The sequence below is a fragment of the Carcharodon carcharias genome (assembly GCF_017639515.1).
Source record: "Carcharodon carcharias isolate sCarCar2 chromosome 35 unlocalized genomic scaffold, sCarCar2.pri SUPER_35_unloc_8, whole genome shotgun sequence".
Lineage (NCBI taxonomy): Eukaryota > Metazoa > Chordata > Chondrichthyes > Lamniformes > Lamnidae > Carcharodon > Carcharodon carcharias.
In genome coordinates, this window is record NW_024470724.1 from 676,213 (window position 1) to 692,272 (window position 16,060).

Sequence of the window (16,060 nt, forward strand, 5' to 3'; positions counted from 1 at the left end):
AGAGGGAGAGCGAGCGAGCGCCAGAGAGGGAGAGCGAGCGAGCGCCAGAGAGGGAGAGCGAGCGAGCGCCAGAGAGGGAGAGCGAGCGAGCGCCAGAGAGGGAGAGCGAGCGAGCGCCAGACGGGGAGAGCGAGCGAGCGCCAGACGGGGAGAGCGAGCGAGCGCCAGAGAGGGAGAGCGAGCGAGCGCCAGAGAGGGAGAGCGAGCGAGCGCCAGAGAGGGAGAGCGAGCGAGCGCCAGAGAGGGAGAGCGAGCGAGCGCCAGAGAGGGAGAGCGAGCGAGCGCCAGAGAGGGAGAGCGAGCGAGCGCCAGAGAGGGAGAGCGAGCGAGCGCCAGAGAGGGAGAGCGAGCGAGCGCCAGAGAGGGAGAGCGAGCGAGCGCCAGAGACGGGAGAGCGAGCGAGCGCCAGAGAGGGAGAGCGAGCGAGCGCCAGAGAGGGAGAGCGAGCGAGCGCCACAGAGGGAGAGCGAGCGAGCGCCACAGAGGGAGAGCGAGCGAGCGCCACAGAGGGAGAGCGAGCGAGCGCCACAGAGGGAGAGCGAGCGAGCGCCACAGAGGGAGAGCGAGCGAGCGCCACAGAGGGAGAGCGAGCGAGCGCCACAGAGGGAGGGAGAGCGAGCGAGCGCCACAGAGGGAGGGAGAGCGAGCGAGCGCCACAGAGGGAGGGAGAGCGAGCGAGCGCCAGAGAGGGAGAGAGAGCGAGCGCCAGAGAGGGAGAGAGAGCGAGCGCCAGAGAGGGAGAGAGAGCGAGCTCCAGAGAGGGAGAGAGAGCGAGCGCCAGAGAGGGAAAGAGCACGCGCCAGAGAGGGAGAGCACGCGCCAGAGGGAGATGTGCAGTGAGAGATAGGTAGATAGATGCTCGAGCAGCTTTTAATTCTTTTGAGTCAAAACAATTAAGCTAAATGAACAAAATCAGGGACAAAGTAAAAGCAGCCCCATAAAGGGAAACTGCAAAATTAATAGACAAAAAAAATTAAAGAACCAACATTAAATCAAAATGTGATTTAAGGGGTCGATCAGGTGCTCCGGTCCCTGCGGTGCCCACCAAGCATGGAAAGGCCCTGACAGTCCCCGCAGACACCGCGTGCTCCCTCTCCAGGCAGAGGGAGAGACAGTCAGGTCGGACCACCCCCTCGATCGCCCGTTGCCTGGACCCGTTAATGGCCACTTGGCCAGGCCCAGGGGCAGGTACACAAGCTGGGGGGGGGGGGGGGGGGGGGGGGGGTGGTCCTCCTCCCTCCCAGCACCCCCATCTCCACACCGGGTCCTGCATGGCCGTGCGCCAGGAGGCTGATCAGGGTACCCGTCCGAGATAATCTCCATTTAACTCTGAACCCTTTCCTGGGGTGCGGGCAAGGTTGGCATTTATCACCTGCGACCCCTCCGCTCCCCACAAGAAAGCGCTGGTGAGCCGCCGCCTTCAATCCAGCCCAGGGCCTCGCTCGCGCCATTCCGGGGTTGGCCACGTAGGGGTGGGTCTGAAGTCACAGGTAGGCCTGCCTGGGTAAGGAGGGGGTGGACCTTCCAGGGTGGGAGGCCGACTGAAACCTCCCAGTCGTTTGATGGGGGCCGGGTGGGTCTCCAGGGTGGGGGGGGTGGGGGGGGGGCGGGTGGCGAGTGGGTCTTGGGGCGGGGGTGGGGGTGGGGGGCGAGTGGGACTCGGACGGTGAGCCCTCTTCCCAACCCCCTCCCCCCTCCCCCTTCCACCACCAGAGGCAATGGTTTTTCTCCATCGACCCTGTCGAATCCTTTAACCAACTTAAAGCCCTCGATCTGATCCCCTCCTTAATCTTCGACACCTGAGGGAACACTAGGGCCGCTCTGTGTGTGTGTGTGTGTGTGTGTGTGTGTGACTGGGCTTCGTCATTTAACCCGTTCAGCCCTGAGATCGTTCTGTTCTGCCTTGCTCCCCCCTCCCCACTCCGATCAATCGCGAGAGAGAGAGAGAGAGAGAGAGAGAGAGAGAGAGATGGCCGGCGCAGCGCCTCTTACATTCGCTGCCACTTTCCGCTTGTCCATCTTGGCCTCCCCCTGCTCCTTCCTCCTTTCTTTCTCCAGCGCCGCTTCTCCGTCACGCTCTCTTTCCTTCTCTTTCGCCTTCTTCTGTCGGTATTTGATGGCGAGTGTCGGGTCGTTCACTGTGGGGGTGGGGGGGAGGGAAACACCGTCAGTATAGCTGCTGCTCCTGCCCGGGGTGGGATCGCTGGCTGACCCGTGGCACCCGTCTCTGCGCAACACGGCACCGGGTGACCCGGCCCCCAATCTCAGCGTATCGGAAGGAGGGGGGGGGGGGGGGGGGGGGGGTGGCGCAGAGCGCTGCATTCCCACCGGGGTTAGTGCAATGAAAGGGGGTCACGCGGGGAGGGGGAGGGGGAGGAATGAGCACCCTGTGGTCCCACGCACAAGGCGAATACAATTGGGTCCCAAAGGACAGCCGGAGGAGGACAGCAAGGCCCCCCCCCACCCCCCACCCACCACACGCGGTGAGGCCAGATGGAGGAGACCCCCACCCGTCCGCTTTGGGGGCTGCTTCTGGGATCCTGCCGTGCGCCACTCAGCAGCCGCGTTTGCCAGCCACAGAGAGCGAGGGGGGGAGCGGGGGAGAGCGAGGGAGAGCGGGAGGGGGGGAGCGAGGGAAGGAGGGAGGGAGCGAGCGAGCGAGGGAAGGAGGGAGGGAGGGAGCGAGCGAGGGAAGGAGGGAGGGAGCGAGCGAGCGAGGGAAGGAGGGAGGGAGCGAGCGAGCGAGGGAAGGAGGGAGGGAGCGAGCGAGCGAGGGAAGGAGGGAGGGAGCGAGCGAGCGAGGGAAGGAGGGAGGGAGCGAGCGAGGGACGGCGGGAGGGAGCGAGCGAGGGACGGCGGGAGGGAGCGAGCGAGGGACGGCGGGAGGGAGCGAGCGAGCGGCGGGAGGGAGCGAGCGAGCGGCGGGAGGGAGCGAGCGAGCGGCGGCGGGAGCGAGCGAGCGAGGGACGGCGGAGCGAGCGAGCGAGGACGGCGGGAGCGAGCGAGCGAGGGACGGCGGGAGCGAGCGAGCGAGGGACGGCGGGAGCGAGCGAGCGAGGGACGGCGGGAGCGAGCGAGCGAGGGACGGCGGGAGCGAGCGAGGGAGGGACGGCGGGAGCGAGCGAGGGAGGGACGGCGGGAGCGAGCGAGGGAGGGACGGCGGGAGCGAGCGAGGGAGGGACGGCGGGAGCGTGCGAGGGAGGGACGGAGGGAGCGTGCGAGGGACGGAGGGAGCGTGCGAGGGACGGAGGGAGCGTGCGAGGGACGGAGGGAGCGTGCGAGGGAGGGACGGAGGGAGCGTGCGAGGGATAAACGGAGGGAGCGTGCGAGGGATAAACGGAGGGAGCGTGCGAGGGAGGGACGGAGGGAGCGTACGAGGGAGGGACGGAGGGAGCGTGCGAGGGAGGGACGGAAGGAGCGTGCGAGGGAGGGACGGAGGGAGCGTGCGAGGGAGGGACGGAGGGAGCGTGCGAGGGAGGGACGGAGGGAGCGTGCGAGGGAGGGACGGAGGGAGCGTGCGAGCGAGGGACGGAGGGAGCGTGCGAGCGAGGGACGGAGGGAGCGTGCGAGCGAGGGACGGAGGGAGCGTGCGAGCGAGGGACGGAGGGAGCGTGCGAGCGAGGGACGGAGGGAGCGTGCGAGCGAGGGACGGAGGGAGCGTGCAAGCGAGGGAGGGAGGGAGGGAGGGCATGCGAGGGAGGGAGTGAGGGCGTGCGAGGGAGGGAGGGAGAGAGGGAGCGTGCGAGCGAGGGAGGGACGGAGGGAGCGAGCGAGCGAGGGAGGGACGGAGGGAGCGAGGGAGCGAGCGACGGAGGGAGCGAGCGAGCGAGGGACGGAGGGAGCGAGCGAGCGAGGGACGGAGGGAGCGAGCGAGGGAGGGACGGAGGGAGCGAGCGAGGGAGGGACGGAGGGAGCGAGCGAGGGAGGGACGGAGGGAGCGAGCGAGGGAGGGACGGAGGGAGCGAGCGAGGGAGGGACGGAGGGAGCGAGCGAGGGAGGGACGGAGGGAGCGAGCGAGGGAGGGACGGAGGGACAGAGCGAGGGAGGGACGGAGGGACAGAGCGAGGGAGGGACGGAGGGACAGAGCGAGGGAGGGACGGAGGGACAGAGCGAGGGAGGGACGGAGGGAGCGAGCGAGGGAGGGACGGAGGGAGCGAGCGAGGGAGGGACGACGGGAGCGAGCGAGGGAGGGACGGAGGGAGCGTGCGAGGGACGGAGGGAGCGTGCGAGGGACGGAGGGAGCGTGCGAGGGAGGGACGGAGGGAGCGTGCGAGGGAGGGACGGAGGGAGCGTGCGAGGGAGGGACGGAGGGAGCGTGCGAGGGAGGGACGGAGGGAGCGTGCGAGGGAGGGACGGAGGGAGCGTGCGAGGGAGGGACGGAGGGAGCGTGCGAGGGAGGGACGGAGGGAGCGTGCGAGGGAGGGACGGAGGGAGCGTGCGAGGGAGGGACGGAGGGAGCGTGCGAGGGAGGGACGGAGGGAGCGTGCGAGGGAGGGACGGAGGGAGCGTGCGAGGGAGGGACGGAGGGAGCGTGCGAGGGAGGGACGGAGGGAGCGTGCGAGGGAGGGACGGAGGGAGCGTGCGAGGGAGGGACGGAGGGAGCGTGCGAGGGAGGGACGGAGGGAGCGTGCGAGGGAGGGACGGAGGGAGCGTGCGAGGGAGGGGACGGAGGGAGCGTGCGAGGGAGGGACGGAGGGAGCGTGCGAGGGAGGGACGGAGGGAGCGTGCGAGGGAGGGACGGAGGGAGCGTGCGAGGGAGGGACGGAGGAGCGTGCGAGGGAGGGACAGAGGGAGCGTGCGAGGGAGGGACGGAGGGAGCGTGCGAGGGAGGGACGGAGGGAGCGTGCGAGGGAGGGACGGAGGGAGCGTGCGAGGGAGGGACGGAGGGAGCGTGCGAGGGAGGGACGGAGGGAGCGTGCGAGGGAGGGACGGAGGGAGCGTGCGAGGGAGGGGACGGAGGGAGCTTGCGAGGGAGGGACGGAGGGAGCGTGCGAGGGAGGGACGGAGGGAGCGTGCGAGGGAGGGACGGAGGGAGCGTGCGAGCGAGGGACGGAGGGAGCGTGCGAGCGAGGGACGGAGGGAGCGTGCGAGCGAGGGATGGGGGAGGGAGGGACGGAGGGAGGGAGCGTGCGAGGGAGGGAGGGACGGAGGGAGGGAGCGTGCGAGGGAGGGAGGGACGGAGGGAGCGTGCGAGCGAGGGACGGAGCGAGCGAGCGAGCGAGGAGGGACGGAGGGAGCGTGCGAGGGAGGGAGGGACGGAGGGAGCGTGCGAGGGAGGGACGGAGGGAGCGTGCGAGGGAGGGACGGAGGGAGCGTGCGAGGGAGGGAGGGAGGGAGCGAGCGAGGGAGGGAGGGAGGGAGCGAGCGAGGGAGGGAGCGAGCGAGGGAGGGAGCGAGCGAGGGAGGGAGGGAGCGAGCGAGGGAGCGAGCGAGCGAGGGAGGGACGGAGGGAGCGTGCGAGGGAGGGACGGAGGGAGCGTGCGAGGGAGGGACGGAGGGAGCGTGCGAGGGAGGGAGGGAGGGAGCGAGCGAGGGAGGGAGGGAGGGAGCGAGCGAGGGAGGGAGCGAGCGAGGGAGGGAGCGAGCGAGCGAGGGAGGGAGCGAGCGAGCGAGGGAGGGAGCGAGCGAGCGAGGGAGGGAGCGAGCGAGGGAGGGAGGGAGCGAGCGAGGGAGCGAGCGAGCGAGGGAGGGAGCGAGCGAGCGAGGGAGGGAGCGAGCGAGGGAGGGAGCGAGCGAGGGAGGGAGCGAGGGAGGGAGCGAGGGAGGGAGGGAGCGAGCGAGGGAGGGAGCGAGCGAGGGAGGGAGCGAGCGAGGGAGGGAGCGAGCGAGGGAGGGAGGGAGCGAGGGAGGGAGCGAGCGAGGGAGGGAGCGAGCGAGGGAGGGAGCGAGCGAGGGAGGGAGCGAGGGAGGGAGGGAGCGAGCGATGGAGGGAGCGAGCGAGGGAGGGATGGAGGGAGCGAGCGGGGAGGGATGGAGGGAGAAAGCGGGGAGGGATGGAGGGAGAAAGCGAGCGAGGGAGGGATGGAGGGAGCGAGCGAGGGTGGGATGGAGGGAGCGAGCGAGGGTGGGATGGAGGGAGCGAGCGAGGGAGGGATGGAGGGAGCGAGCGAGCGAGGGAGGGATGGAGGGAGCGAGCGACCGAGGGAGGGATGGAGGGAGCGAGCGACCGAGGGAGGGAGGGAGGGAGCGAGCGAGCGAGGGAGGGAGGGAGGGAGCGAGCGACCGAGGGAGGGATGGAGGGAGCGAGCGAAGGAGGGAGGGAGGGAGCGAGCCACGGGAGGGAGGGAGGGAGCGAGGGAGGAAGGGAGGGAGCGAGTGAGGGAGGGAGGGAGGGAGGGAGCTAGCGATGGAGGGAGGGAGGGAGCGAGCGAGGGAGGGATGGAGGGAGCGAGCGGGGGAGGGATGGAGAGAGAGAGCGAGCTAGGGAGGGAGCGAGCGAGCGAGGGAGGGAGCGAGCGAGCGAGGGAGGGAGCGAGCGAGGGAGGGAGCGAGGGAGGGAGCGAGGGAGGGAGCGAGCGAGGGAGGGAGCGAGCGAGGGAGGGAGCGAGCGAGGGAGGGAGCGAGCGAGGGAGGGAGCGAGCGAGGGAGGGAGCGAGCGAGGGAGGGAGCGAGCGAGGGAGGGAGCGAGCGAGGGAGGGAGGGAGCGAGGGAGGGAGCGAGGGAGGGAGGGAGCGAGGGAGGGAGCGAGGGAGGGAGGGAGCGAGGGAGGGAGCGAGGGAGGGAGGGAGCGAGGGAGGGAGCGAGGGAGGGAGGGAGCGAGTGAGGGAGGGAGCGAGTGAGGGAGGGAGCGAGGGAGGGAGGGAGCGAGGGAGGGAGGGAGCGAGGGAGGGAGGGAGGGAGGGAGCGAGCGAGGGAGGGATGGAGGGAGCGAGCGGGGAGGAATGGAGGGAGAGCGCGAGCGAGGGTGGGATGGAGGGAGCGAGCGAGGGTGGGATGGAGGGAGTGAGCGAGGGTGGGATGGAGGGAGCGAGCGACCGAGGGAGGGATGGAGGGAGCGAGCGAGGGAGGGAGGGAGCGAGCGAGGGAGGGATGGAGGGAGCAAGCGAGGGTGGGATGGAGGGAGCGAGCGAGGGAGGGATGGAGGGAGCGAGCGACCGAGGGAGGGATGGAGGGAGCGAGCGAGCGAGGGAGGGATGGAGGGAGCGAGCGAGGGTGGGATGGAGGGAGCGAGCGAGGGTGGGATGGAGGGAGCGAGCGAGCGAGGGAGGGAGGGAGGGAGCGAGCGAGCTAGGGAGGGAGGGAGGGAGGGAGGGAGCGAGGGAGGGAGGGAGCGAGGGAGGGAGGGAGCGAGCGAGGGAGGGAGGGAGGGAGCGAGGGAGGGAGGGAGCGAGGCGAGGGAGGGAGCGAGCGAGGGAGGGAGCGAGCGAGGGAGGGAGCGAGCGAGGGAGGGAGCGAGCGAGGGAGGGATGGAGGGAGCGAGCGGGGAGGGATGGAGGGAGAGAGCGAGCGAGGGAGGGATGGAGGGAGCGAGCGAGGGTGGGATGGAGGGAGCGAGCGAGGGTGGGATGGAGGGAGCGAGCGGGGAGGGATGGAGGGAGAGAGCGAGCGAGGGAGGGATGGAGGGAGCGAGCGAGGGTGGGATGGAGGGAGCGAGCGAGGGTGGGATGGAGGGAGCGAGCGAGGGTGGGATGGAGGGAGCGAGCGAGGGAGGGATGGATGGAGCGAGCGAGGGATGGAGGGAGCGAGCGACCGAGGGAGGGATGGAGGGAGCGAGCGAGCGAGGGAGGGAGGGAGGGAGGGAGCGAGCGAGCGAGGGAGGGAGGGAGGGAGGGAGCGAGCGAGCTAGGGAGGGAGGGAGGGAGCGAGGGAGGGAGGGAGCGAGCGAGGGAGGGAGGGAGCGAGCGAGGGAGGGATGGAGGGAGCGAGAGGGGGAGGGATGGAGGGAGAGAGCGAGCTAGGGAGAGAGCGAGCTAGGGAGGGAGCGAGCTAGGGAGGAGGAGCGAGCGAGGGAGGGAGCGAGCGAGGGAGGGAGCGAGCGAGCGAGGGAGGGAGGGAGCGAGCGAGGGATGGAGGGAGCGAGCGAGGGATGGAGGGAGCGAGCGAGGGAGGGAGGGAGCGAGCGAGGGAGGGAGGGAGCGAGCGAGGGAGGGAGGGAGCGAGCGATCGAGGGAAGGAGCGAGCGAGCGAGGGAGGGAGCGAGCGAGGGAGGGAGCGAGCGAGGGAGGGAGCGAGCGAGGGAGGGAGCGAGCGAGGGAGGGAGCGAGCGAGGGAGGGAGCGAGCGAGGGAGGGAGCGAGCGAGCGAGGGAGCGAGGGAGGGAGCGAGGGAGGGAGGGAGGGAGGGAGGGAGCGAGGGCGGGAGCTAGCGATGGAGGGAGGGAGGGAGCGAGCAAGGGAGGGATGGAGGGAGCGAGCGGGGGAGGGATGGAGGGAGAGAGCGAGCTAGGGAGAGAGCGAGCTAGGGAGGGAGCGAGCTAGGGAGGGAGCGAGCGAGGGAGGGAGCGAGCGAGGGAGGGAGCGAGCGAGGGAGGGAGCGAGCGAGGGAGGGAGCGAGCGAGGGAGGGAGCGAGCGAGGGAGGGAGCGAGCGAGGGAGGGAGCGAGCGAGGGAGGGAGCGAGCGAGGGAGGGAGCGAGCGAGGGAGCGAGCGAGGGAGCGAGCGAGCGAGGGAGCGAGCGAGCGAGGGAGGGAGGGTGCGAGGGACCGAGGGAGGGATGGAGGGAGCGAGCGAGGGAGGGAGGGAGCGAGCGAGGGAGGGATGGAGGGAGCGAGCGAGCGAGGGTGGGATGGAGGGAGCGAGCGAGGGAGGGATGGAGGGAGCGAGCGAGGGAGGGAGGGAGCGAGCTAGGGAGGGAGGGAGGGAGCGAGCGAGGGAGCGAGCGAGCGAGCGAGCGAGCGAGGGAGCGAGGGAGGGAGGGAGGGAGGGAGCGAGCGAGGGAGGGAGCGAGGGAGGGAGCGAGCGAGGGAGGGAGCGAGCGAGGGAGGGGAGCGAGCGAGGGAGGGAGCGAGCGAGGGAGGGAGCGAGCGAGCGAGGGAGGGAGCGAGCGAGGGAGGGAGCGAGCGAGGGAGGGAGGGAGCGAGCGAGGGAGGGAGCGAGCGAGGGAGGGAGCGAGCGAGGGAGGGAGCGAGCGAGGGAGGGAGCGAGCGAGGGAGGGAGCGAGCGAGGGAGGGAGCGAGCGAGCGAGGGAGGGAGCGAGCGAGGGAGGGAGGGAGCGAGCGATGGAGGGAGGGACGGAGCGAGCGAGGGAGGGAGCGAGCGAGCGAGGGAGCGAGCGAGCGAGCGAGCGAGGGAGGGAGCAAGGGAGGGAGCGAGCGATGGAGGGAGGGAGGGAGCGAGCGAGGGAGGGATGGAGGGAGCGAGCGAGGGTGGGATGGAGGGAGTGAGCGAGGGTGGGATGGAGGGAGCGAGCGAGGGTGGGATGGAGGGAGCGAGCGAGGGAGGGATGGAGGGAGCGAGCGAGGGAGGGATGGAGGGAGCGAGCGACCGAGGAAGGGATGGAGGGAGCGAGCGAGCGAGGGAGGGAGGGAGCGAGCGAGGGAGGGATGGAGGGAGCGAGCGAGGGAGGGATGGAGGGAGCGAGGGAGGGATGGAGGGAGCGAGCGAGCGAGGGTGGGATGGAGGGAGCGAGCGAGGGAGGGATGGAGGGAGCGAGCGAGGGAGGGAGGGAGGGAGCGAGCTAGGGAGGGAGGGAGGGAGCGAGCGAGGGAGGGAGCGAGCGAGGGAGGGAGCGAGCGAGGGAGGGAGCGAGGGAGGGAGGGAGGGAGGGAGGGAGCGAGCGAGGGAGGGAGCGAGGGAGGGAGCGAGGGAGGGAGGGAGCGAGGGAGGGAGCGAGCGAGGGAGGGAGGGAGCGAGCGAGGGAGGGAGCGAGCGAGGGAGGGAGCGAGCGAGGGAGGGAGCGAGCGAGGGAGGGAGCGAGCGAGGGAGGGAGCGAGCGAGGGAGGGAGCGAGCGAGGGAGGGAGGGAGCGAGCGAGGGAGGGAGCGAGCGAGGGAGGGAGCGAGCGAGGGAGGGAGGGAGCGAGCGAGGGAGGGAGCGAGCGAGCGAGGGAGGGAGCGAGCGATGGAGGGAGGGACGGAGCGAGCGAGGGAGGGAGCGAGCGAGGGGAGCGAGCGAGCGAGCGAGGGAGGGAGCAAGGGAGGGAGCAAGCGATGGAGGGAGGGAGGGAGCGAGCGAGGGAGGGAGCGAGCGAGGGAGGGAGGGAGCGAGCGAGGGAGGGAGCGAGCGAGGGAGGGAGCGAGCGAGGGAGGGAGGGAGCGAGCGAGGGAGGGAGGGAGCGAGCGAGGGAGGGAGCGAGCGAGGGAGGGAGGGAGCGAGCGATGGAGGGAGGGACGGAGCGAGCGAGGGAGGGAGCGAGCGAGGGAGCGAGCGAGCGAGCGAGCGAGTGAGGGAGCAAGGGAGGGAGCAAGCGATGGAGGGAGGGAGGGAGCGAGCGAGGGAGGGATGGAGGGAGCGAGCGAGGGAGGGATGGAGGGAGCGAGCGAGGGAGGGATGGAGGGAGTGAGCGGGGAGGAATGGAGGGAGAGAGCGAGGGAGGGATGGAGGGAGCGAGCGAGGGAGGGATGGAGGGAGCGAGCGAGGGTGGGATGGAGGGTGCGAGCGAGGGTGGGATGGAGGGAGCGAGCGAGGGTGGGATGGAGGGAGCGAGCGAGGGTGGGATGGAGGGAGCGAGCGAGGGAGGGATGGAGGGAGCGAGCGACCGAGGGAGGGATGGAGGGAGCAAGCGATGGAGGGAGGGAGGGAGCGAGCGAGGGAGGGATGGAGGGAGCGAGCGGGGAGGAATGGAGGGAGAGAGCGAGGGAGGGATGGAGGGAGCGAGCGAGGGAGGGATGGAGGGAGCGAGCGAGGGTGGGATGGAGGGAGCGAGCGAGGGTGGGATGGAGGGAGCGAGCGAGGGTGGGATGGAGGGAGCGAGCGAGGGTGGGATGGAGGGAGCGAGCGAGGGTGAGGGATGGAGGGAGCGACGCGACCGAGGGAGGGATGGAGGGAGCGAGCGAGCGAGGGAGGGAGGGAGCGAGCGAGGGAGGGATGGAGGGAGCGAGCGAGCGTGGGATGGAGGGAGCGAGCGAGCGTGGGATGGAGGGAGCGAGCGAGGGAGGGATGGAGGGAGCGAGCGAGGGAGGGAGCGAGCGAGCGAGCGAGCGAGGGAGGGAGGGAGGGAGGGAGCGAGCGAGCGAGGGAGGGAGGGAGGGAGCGAGCGAGGGAGGGAGCGAGCGAGCGAGCGAGGGAGGGAGGGAGCGAGCGAGGGAGGGAGGGAGCGAGCGAGGGAGGGAGGGAAGCCGAGCGAGGGAGGGAGGGAGCGAGCGAGGGAGGGAGGGAGCGAGCGAGGGAGGGAGCGAGCGAGGGAGGGAGGGAGGGAGTGAGCGATGGAGGGAGGGAGCGAGCGAGGGAGGGAGCGAGCGAGCGAGGGAGGGAGCGAGCGAGGGAGGGAGCGAGCGAGGGAGGGAGCGAGCGAGCGAGCGAGGGAGGGAGCAAGCGATGGAGGGAGGGAGGGAGCAAGCGATGGAGGGAGGGAGGGAGCGAGCGAGGGAGGGATGGAGGGAGCGAGCGAGGGAGGGATGGAGGGAGTGAGCGGGGAGGAATGGAGGGAGAGAGCGAGGGAGGGATGGAGGGAGCGAGCGAGGGAGGGATGGAGGGAGCGAGCGAGGGTGGGATGGAGGGTGCGAGCGAGGGTGGGATGGAGGGTGCGAGCGAGGGTGGGATGGAGGGAGCGAGCGAGGGAGGGATGGAGGGAGCGAGCGAGGGAGGAAGGGATGGAGGGAGCGAGCGAGCGAGGGAGGGAGGGAGCGAGCGAGGGAGGGATGGAGGGAGCGAGCGAGGGAGGGATGGAGGGAGGGAGCGAGCGAGGGAGGGATGGAGGGAGCGAGCGACGGGAGGGAGGGAGGGAGGGAGCGAGCTAGGGAGGGAGGGAGGGAGCGAGCGAGGGAGCGAGCGAGCGAGCGAGGGAGGGAGCGAGGGAGGGAGGGAGGGAGGGAGGGAGCGAGCGAGGGAGGGAGCGAGGGAGGGAGCGAGGGAGGGAGAGAGCGAGGGAGGGAGCGAGGGAGAGAGCAAGGGAGAGAGCGAGGGAGGGAGAGAGCGAGGGAGGGAGCGAGCGAGGGAGGGAGCGAGCGAGGGAGGGAGCGAGCGAGGGAGGGAGGGGAGCGAGCGAGGGAGGGAGCGAGCGAGGGAGGGAGCGAGCGAGGGGGGAGCGAGCGAGGGAGGGAGGGAGCGAGCGAGGGAGGGAGCGAGGCTGGGAGGGAGGGGAGCGAGCGATGGAGGGAGGGACGGAGCGAGCGAGGGAGGGAGCGAGCGAGCGATGCGAGCGAGCGAGCGAGCGAGCGCGGGAGGGCGCAAGGGAGGGAGCAAGCGAAGGAGGGAGGGAGGGAGCGAGCGAGGGAGGGATGGAGGGAGCGAGCGAGGGAGGGATGGAGGGAGTGAGCGGGGAGGAATGGAGGGAGAGAGCGAGGGAGGGATGGAGGGAGCGAGCGAGGGAGGGATGGAGGGAGCGAGCGAGGGTGGGATGGAGGGTGCGAGCGAGGGTGGGATGGAGGGAGCGAGCGAGGGTGGGATGGAGGGAGCGAGCGAGGGAGGGATGGAGGGAGCGAGCGACCGAGGGAGGGATGGAGGGAGCAAGCGATGGAGGGAGGGAGGGAGCGAGCGAGGGAGGGGATGGAGGGAGCGAGCGGGGAGGAATGGAGGGAGAGAGCGAGGGAGGGATGGAGGGAGCGAGCGAGGGAGGGATGGAGGGAGCGACGAGGGTGGGATGGAGGGAGCGAGCGAGGGTGGGATGGAAGGGAGCGAGCGAGGGTGGGATGGAGGGAGCGAGCGAGGGTGGGATGGAGGGAGCGAGCGAGGGTGGGATGGAGGGAGGCGAGCGAGGGAGGGATGGAGGGAGCGAGCGACCGAGGGAGGGATGGAGGGAGCGAGCGAGCGAGGGAGGGAGGGAGCGAGCGAGGGAGGGATGGAGGGAGCGAGCGAGCGTGGGATGGAGGGAGCGAGCGAGCGTGGGATGGAGGGAGCGAGCGAGGGAGGGATGGAGGGAGCGAGCGAGGGAGGGAGGGAGGGAGCGAGCGAGCGAGGGAGGGAGGGAGGGAGCGAGCGACGGGAGGGAGGGAGGGAGCGAGCGACGGGAGGGAGGGAGGGAGCGAGCGAGCGAGGGAGGGAGGGAGCGAGCGAGGGAGGGAGGGAGCGAGCGAGGGAGGGAGGGAGGGAGCGAGCGAGGGAGGGAGGGAGCGAGCGAGGGAGGGAGCGAGCGAGGGAGGGAGGGAGGGAGTGAGCGATGGAGGGAGGGAGCGAGCGAGGGAGGGAGCGAGCGAGCGAGGGAGGGAGCGAGCGAGGGAGGGAGCGAGCGAGCGAGCGAGGGAGGGAGCAAGCGATGGAGGGAGGGAGGGAGGGAGCAAGCGATGGAGGGAGGGAGGGAGCGAGCGAGGGAGGGATGGAGGGAGCGAGCGAGGGAGGGATGGAGGGAGTGAGCGGGGAGGAATGGAGGGAGAGAGCGAGGGAGGGATGGAGGGAGCGAGCGAGGGAGGGATGGAGGGAGCGAGCGAGGGTGGGATGGAGGGTGCGAGCGAGGGTGGGATGGAGGGAGCGAGCGAGGGTGGGATGGAGGGAGCGAGCGAGGGTGGGATGGAGGGAGCGAGCGAGGGAGGGATGGAGGGAGCGAGCGACCGAGGGAGGGATGGAGGGAGCGAGCGAGGGTGGGATGGAGGGAGCGAGCGAGGGAGGGATGGAGGGAGCGAGCGAGCGAGCGAGGGATGGAGGGAGCGAGCGAGCGAGGGATGGAAGGAGCGAGCGAGGGATGGAGGGAGCGAGCGAGCGAGGGATGGAGGGAGCGAGCGAGCGAGGGATGGAGGGAGCGAGCGAGCGAGGGATGGAGGGAGCGAGCGAGCGAGGGAGGGAGGGAGCGAGCGAGCGAGGGATGGAGGGAGCGAGCGAGGGAGGGAGGGAGGGAGCGAGCGAGGGAGGGAGCGAGCGAGGGAGGGAGGGAGGGAGCGAGCGAGGGAGGGAGGGAGCGAGCGAGGGAGGGAGGGAGCGAGCGAGGGAGGGAGCGAGCGAGGGAGGGAGGGAGGGAGGGAGGGAGGGAGTGAGCGATGGAGGGAGGGAGCGAGCGAGGGAGGGAGCGAGCGAGCGAGGGAGGGAGCGAGCGAGGGAGGGAGCGAGGGAGTGAGCGAGGGAGGGAGTGAGCGATGGAGGGAGGAGGGAGGCGAGCGAGGGAGGGATGGAGGGAGCGAGCGAGGGTGGGATGGAGGGAGCGAGCGAGGGGTGGGATGGAGGGAGCGAGCGAGGGTGGGATGGAGGGAGCGAGCGAGGGTGGGATGGAGGGAGCGAGCGAGCGAGGGAGGGAGGGAGCGAGCGAGGGAGGGATGGAGGGAGCGAGCGAGCGTGGGATGGAGGGAGCGAGCGAGCGTGGGATGGAGGGAGCGAGCGAGGGAGGGATGGAGGGAGCGAGCGAGCGAGGGAGGGAGGGAGCGAGCGAGCGAGGGAGGGAGGGAGCGAGCGAGGGAGGGAGGGAGGGAGCGAGCGAGGGAGGGAGGGAGGGAGCGAGCGAGGGAGGGAGCGAGCGAGGGAGGGAGGGAGCGAGCGAGGGAGGGAGGGAGCGAGCGAGGGAGGGAGCGAGCGAGGGAGGGAGGGAGGGAGGGAGGGAGGGAGTGAGCGATGGAGGGAGGGGAGGGAGCGAGGGAGGCAGAGAGCGAGGGAGGTAGGGAGTGAGCGAGGGAGGCAGGGAGGGAGGGAGTGAGCGAGGGAGGGAGGGAGTGAGCGAGGGAGGGAGGGAGCGAGCGAGGGAGGCAGGGAGGGAGCGAGCGAGGGAGGCAGGGAGGGAGGGAGCGAGCGAGGGTGGGATGGAGCGAGCGAGCGAGGGAGGGATGGAGGGAGCGAGCGAGGGTGGGATGGAGGGAGCGAGCGAGGGAGGGATGGAGGGAGCGAGCGAGCGAGGGATGGAGGGAGCGAGCGACCGAGGGAGGGATGGAGGGAGCGAGCGAGCGAGGGAGGGATGGAGGGAGCGAGCGAGCGAGGGAGGGATGGAGGGAGCGAGCGAGCGTGGGATGGAGGGAGCGAGCGAGGGTGGGATGGAGGGAGCGAGCGAGGGTGGGATGGAGGGAGCGAGCGAGGGAGGGATGGAGGGAGCGAGCGACCGAGGGAGGGATGGAGGGAGCGAGCGAGCGAGGGAGGGATGGAGGGAGCGAGCGAGCGAGGGAGGGAGGGAGCGAGCGAGCTAGGGAGGGATGGAGGGAGCGAGCGAGGGTGGGATGGAGGGAGCGAGCGAGGGAGGGATGGAGGGAGCGAGCGACCGAGGGAGGGATGGAGGGAGCGAGCGAGCGAGGGAGGGAGGGAGCGAGCGAGGGAGGGATGGAGGGAGCGAGCGAGCGTGGGATGGAGGGAGCGAGCGAGCGAGGGATGGAGGGAGCGAGCGAGGGAGGGATGGAGGGAGCGAGCGAGCGAGCGAGGGAGGGAGGGAGGGAGGGAGGGAGCGAGCGAGGGAGGGAGGGAGGGAGCGAGCGACGGGAGGGAGGGAGGGAGCGAGCGACGGGAGGGAGGGAGGGAGCGATCGAGGGAGGGAGGGAGCGAGCGAGGGAGGGAGGGAGCGAGCGAGGGAGGGAGCGAGCGAGGGAGGGAGGGAGGGAGGGAGTGAGCGATGGAGGGAGGGAGCGAGCGAGGGAGGGAGCGAGCGAGCGAGGGAGGGAGCGAGCGAGCGAGGGAGGGAGCGAGCGAGGGAGGGAGCGAGGGAGTGAGCGAGGGAGGGAGCAAGCGATGGAGGGAGGGAGGGAGCGAGCGAGGGAGGGATGGAGGGAGCGAGCGAGGGTGGGATGGAGGGAGCGAGCGAGGGTGGGATGGAGGGAGCGAGCGAGGGTGGGATGGAGGGAGCGAGCGAGGGAGGGATGGAGGGAGCGAGCGACCGAGGGAGGGATGGAGGGAGCGAGCGAGCGAGGGAGGGATGGAGGGAGCGAGCGAGCGAGGGAGGGATGGAGGGAGCGAGCGAGCGTGGGATGGAGGGAGCGAGCGAGGGAGGGATGGAGTGTGCGAGCGAGGGAGGGAGGGAGGGAGCGAGCGAGCTAGGGAGGGAGGGAGGGAGCGAGGGAGGGAGGGAGCGAGCGAGGGAGGGAGCGAGCGAGGGAGGGAGCGAGCGAGGGAGCGAGGGAGCGAGCGAG

At 71.4% G+C, this 16,060-nt stretch overlaps 1 protein-coding gene across 1 annotated transcript in view; it reads right to left on the reverse strand.

Annotated features, from left to right (window-relative positions):
- Window positions 1-893: 893 nt before the first annotated feature.
- Window positions 894-16,060, reverse strand: part of LOC121274279 (CXXC-type zinc finger protein 1-like) — a 30,639-nt gene continuing 15,472 nt past the window's right edge. The window contains exons 4-5 of the mRNA XM_041181503.1: window positions 1,986-2,138; window positions 894-898 (exon numbers count right to left, since the gene is read on the reverse strand). Coding sequence (XP_041037437.1) covers window positions 894-898; window positions 1,986-2,138 — 158 coding nt within the window. The remainder of the gene's footprint in view (window positions 899-1,985; window positions 2,139-16,060) is intronic.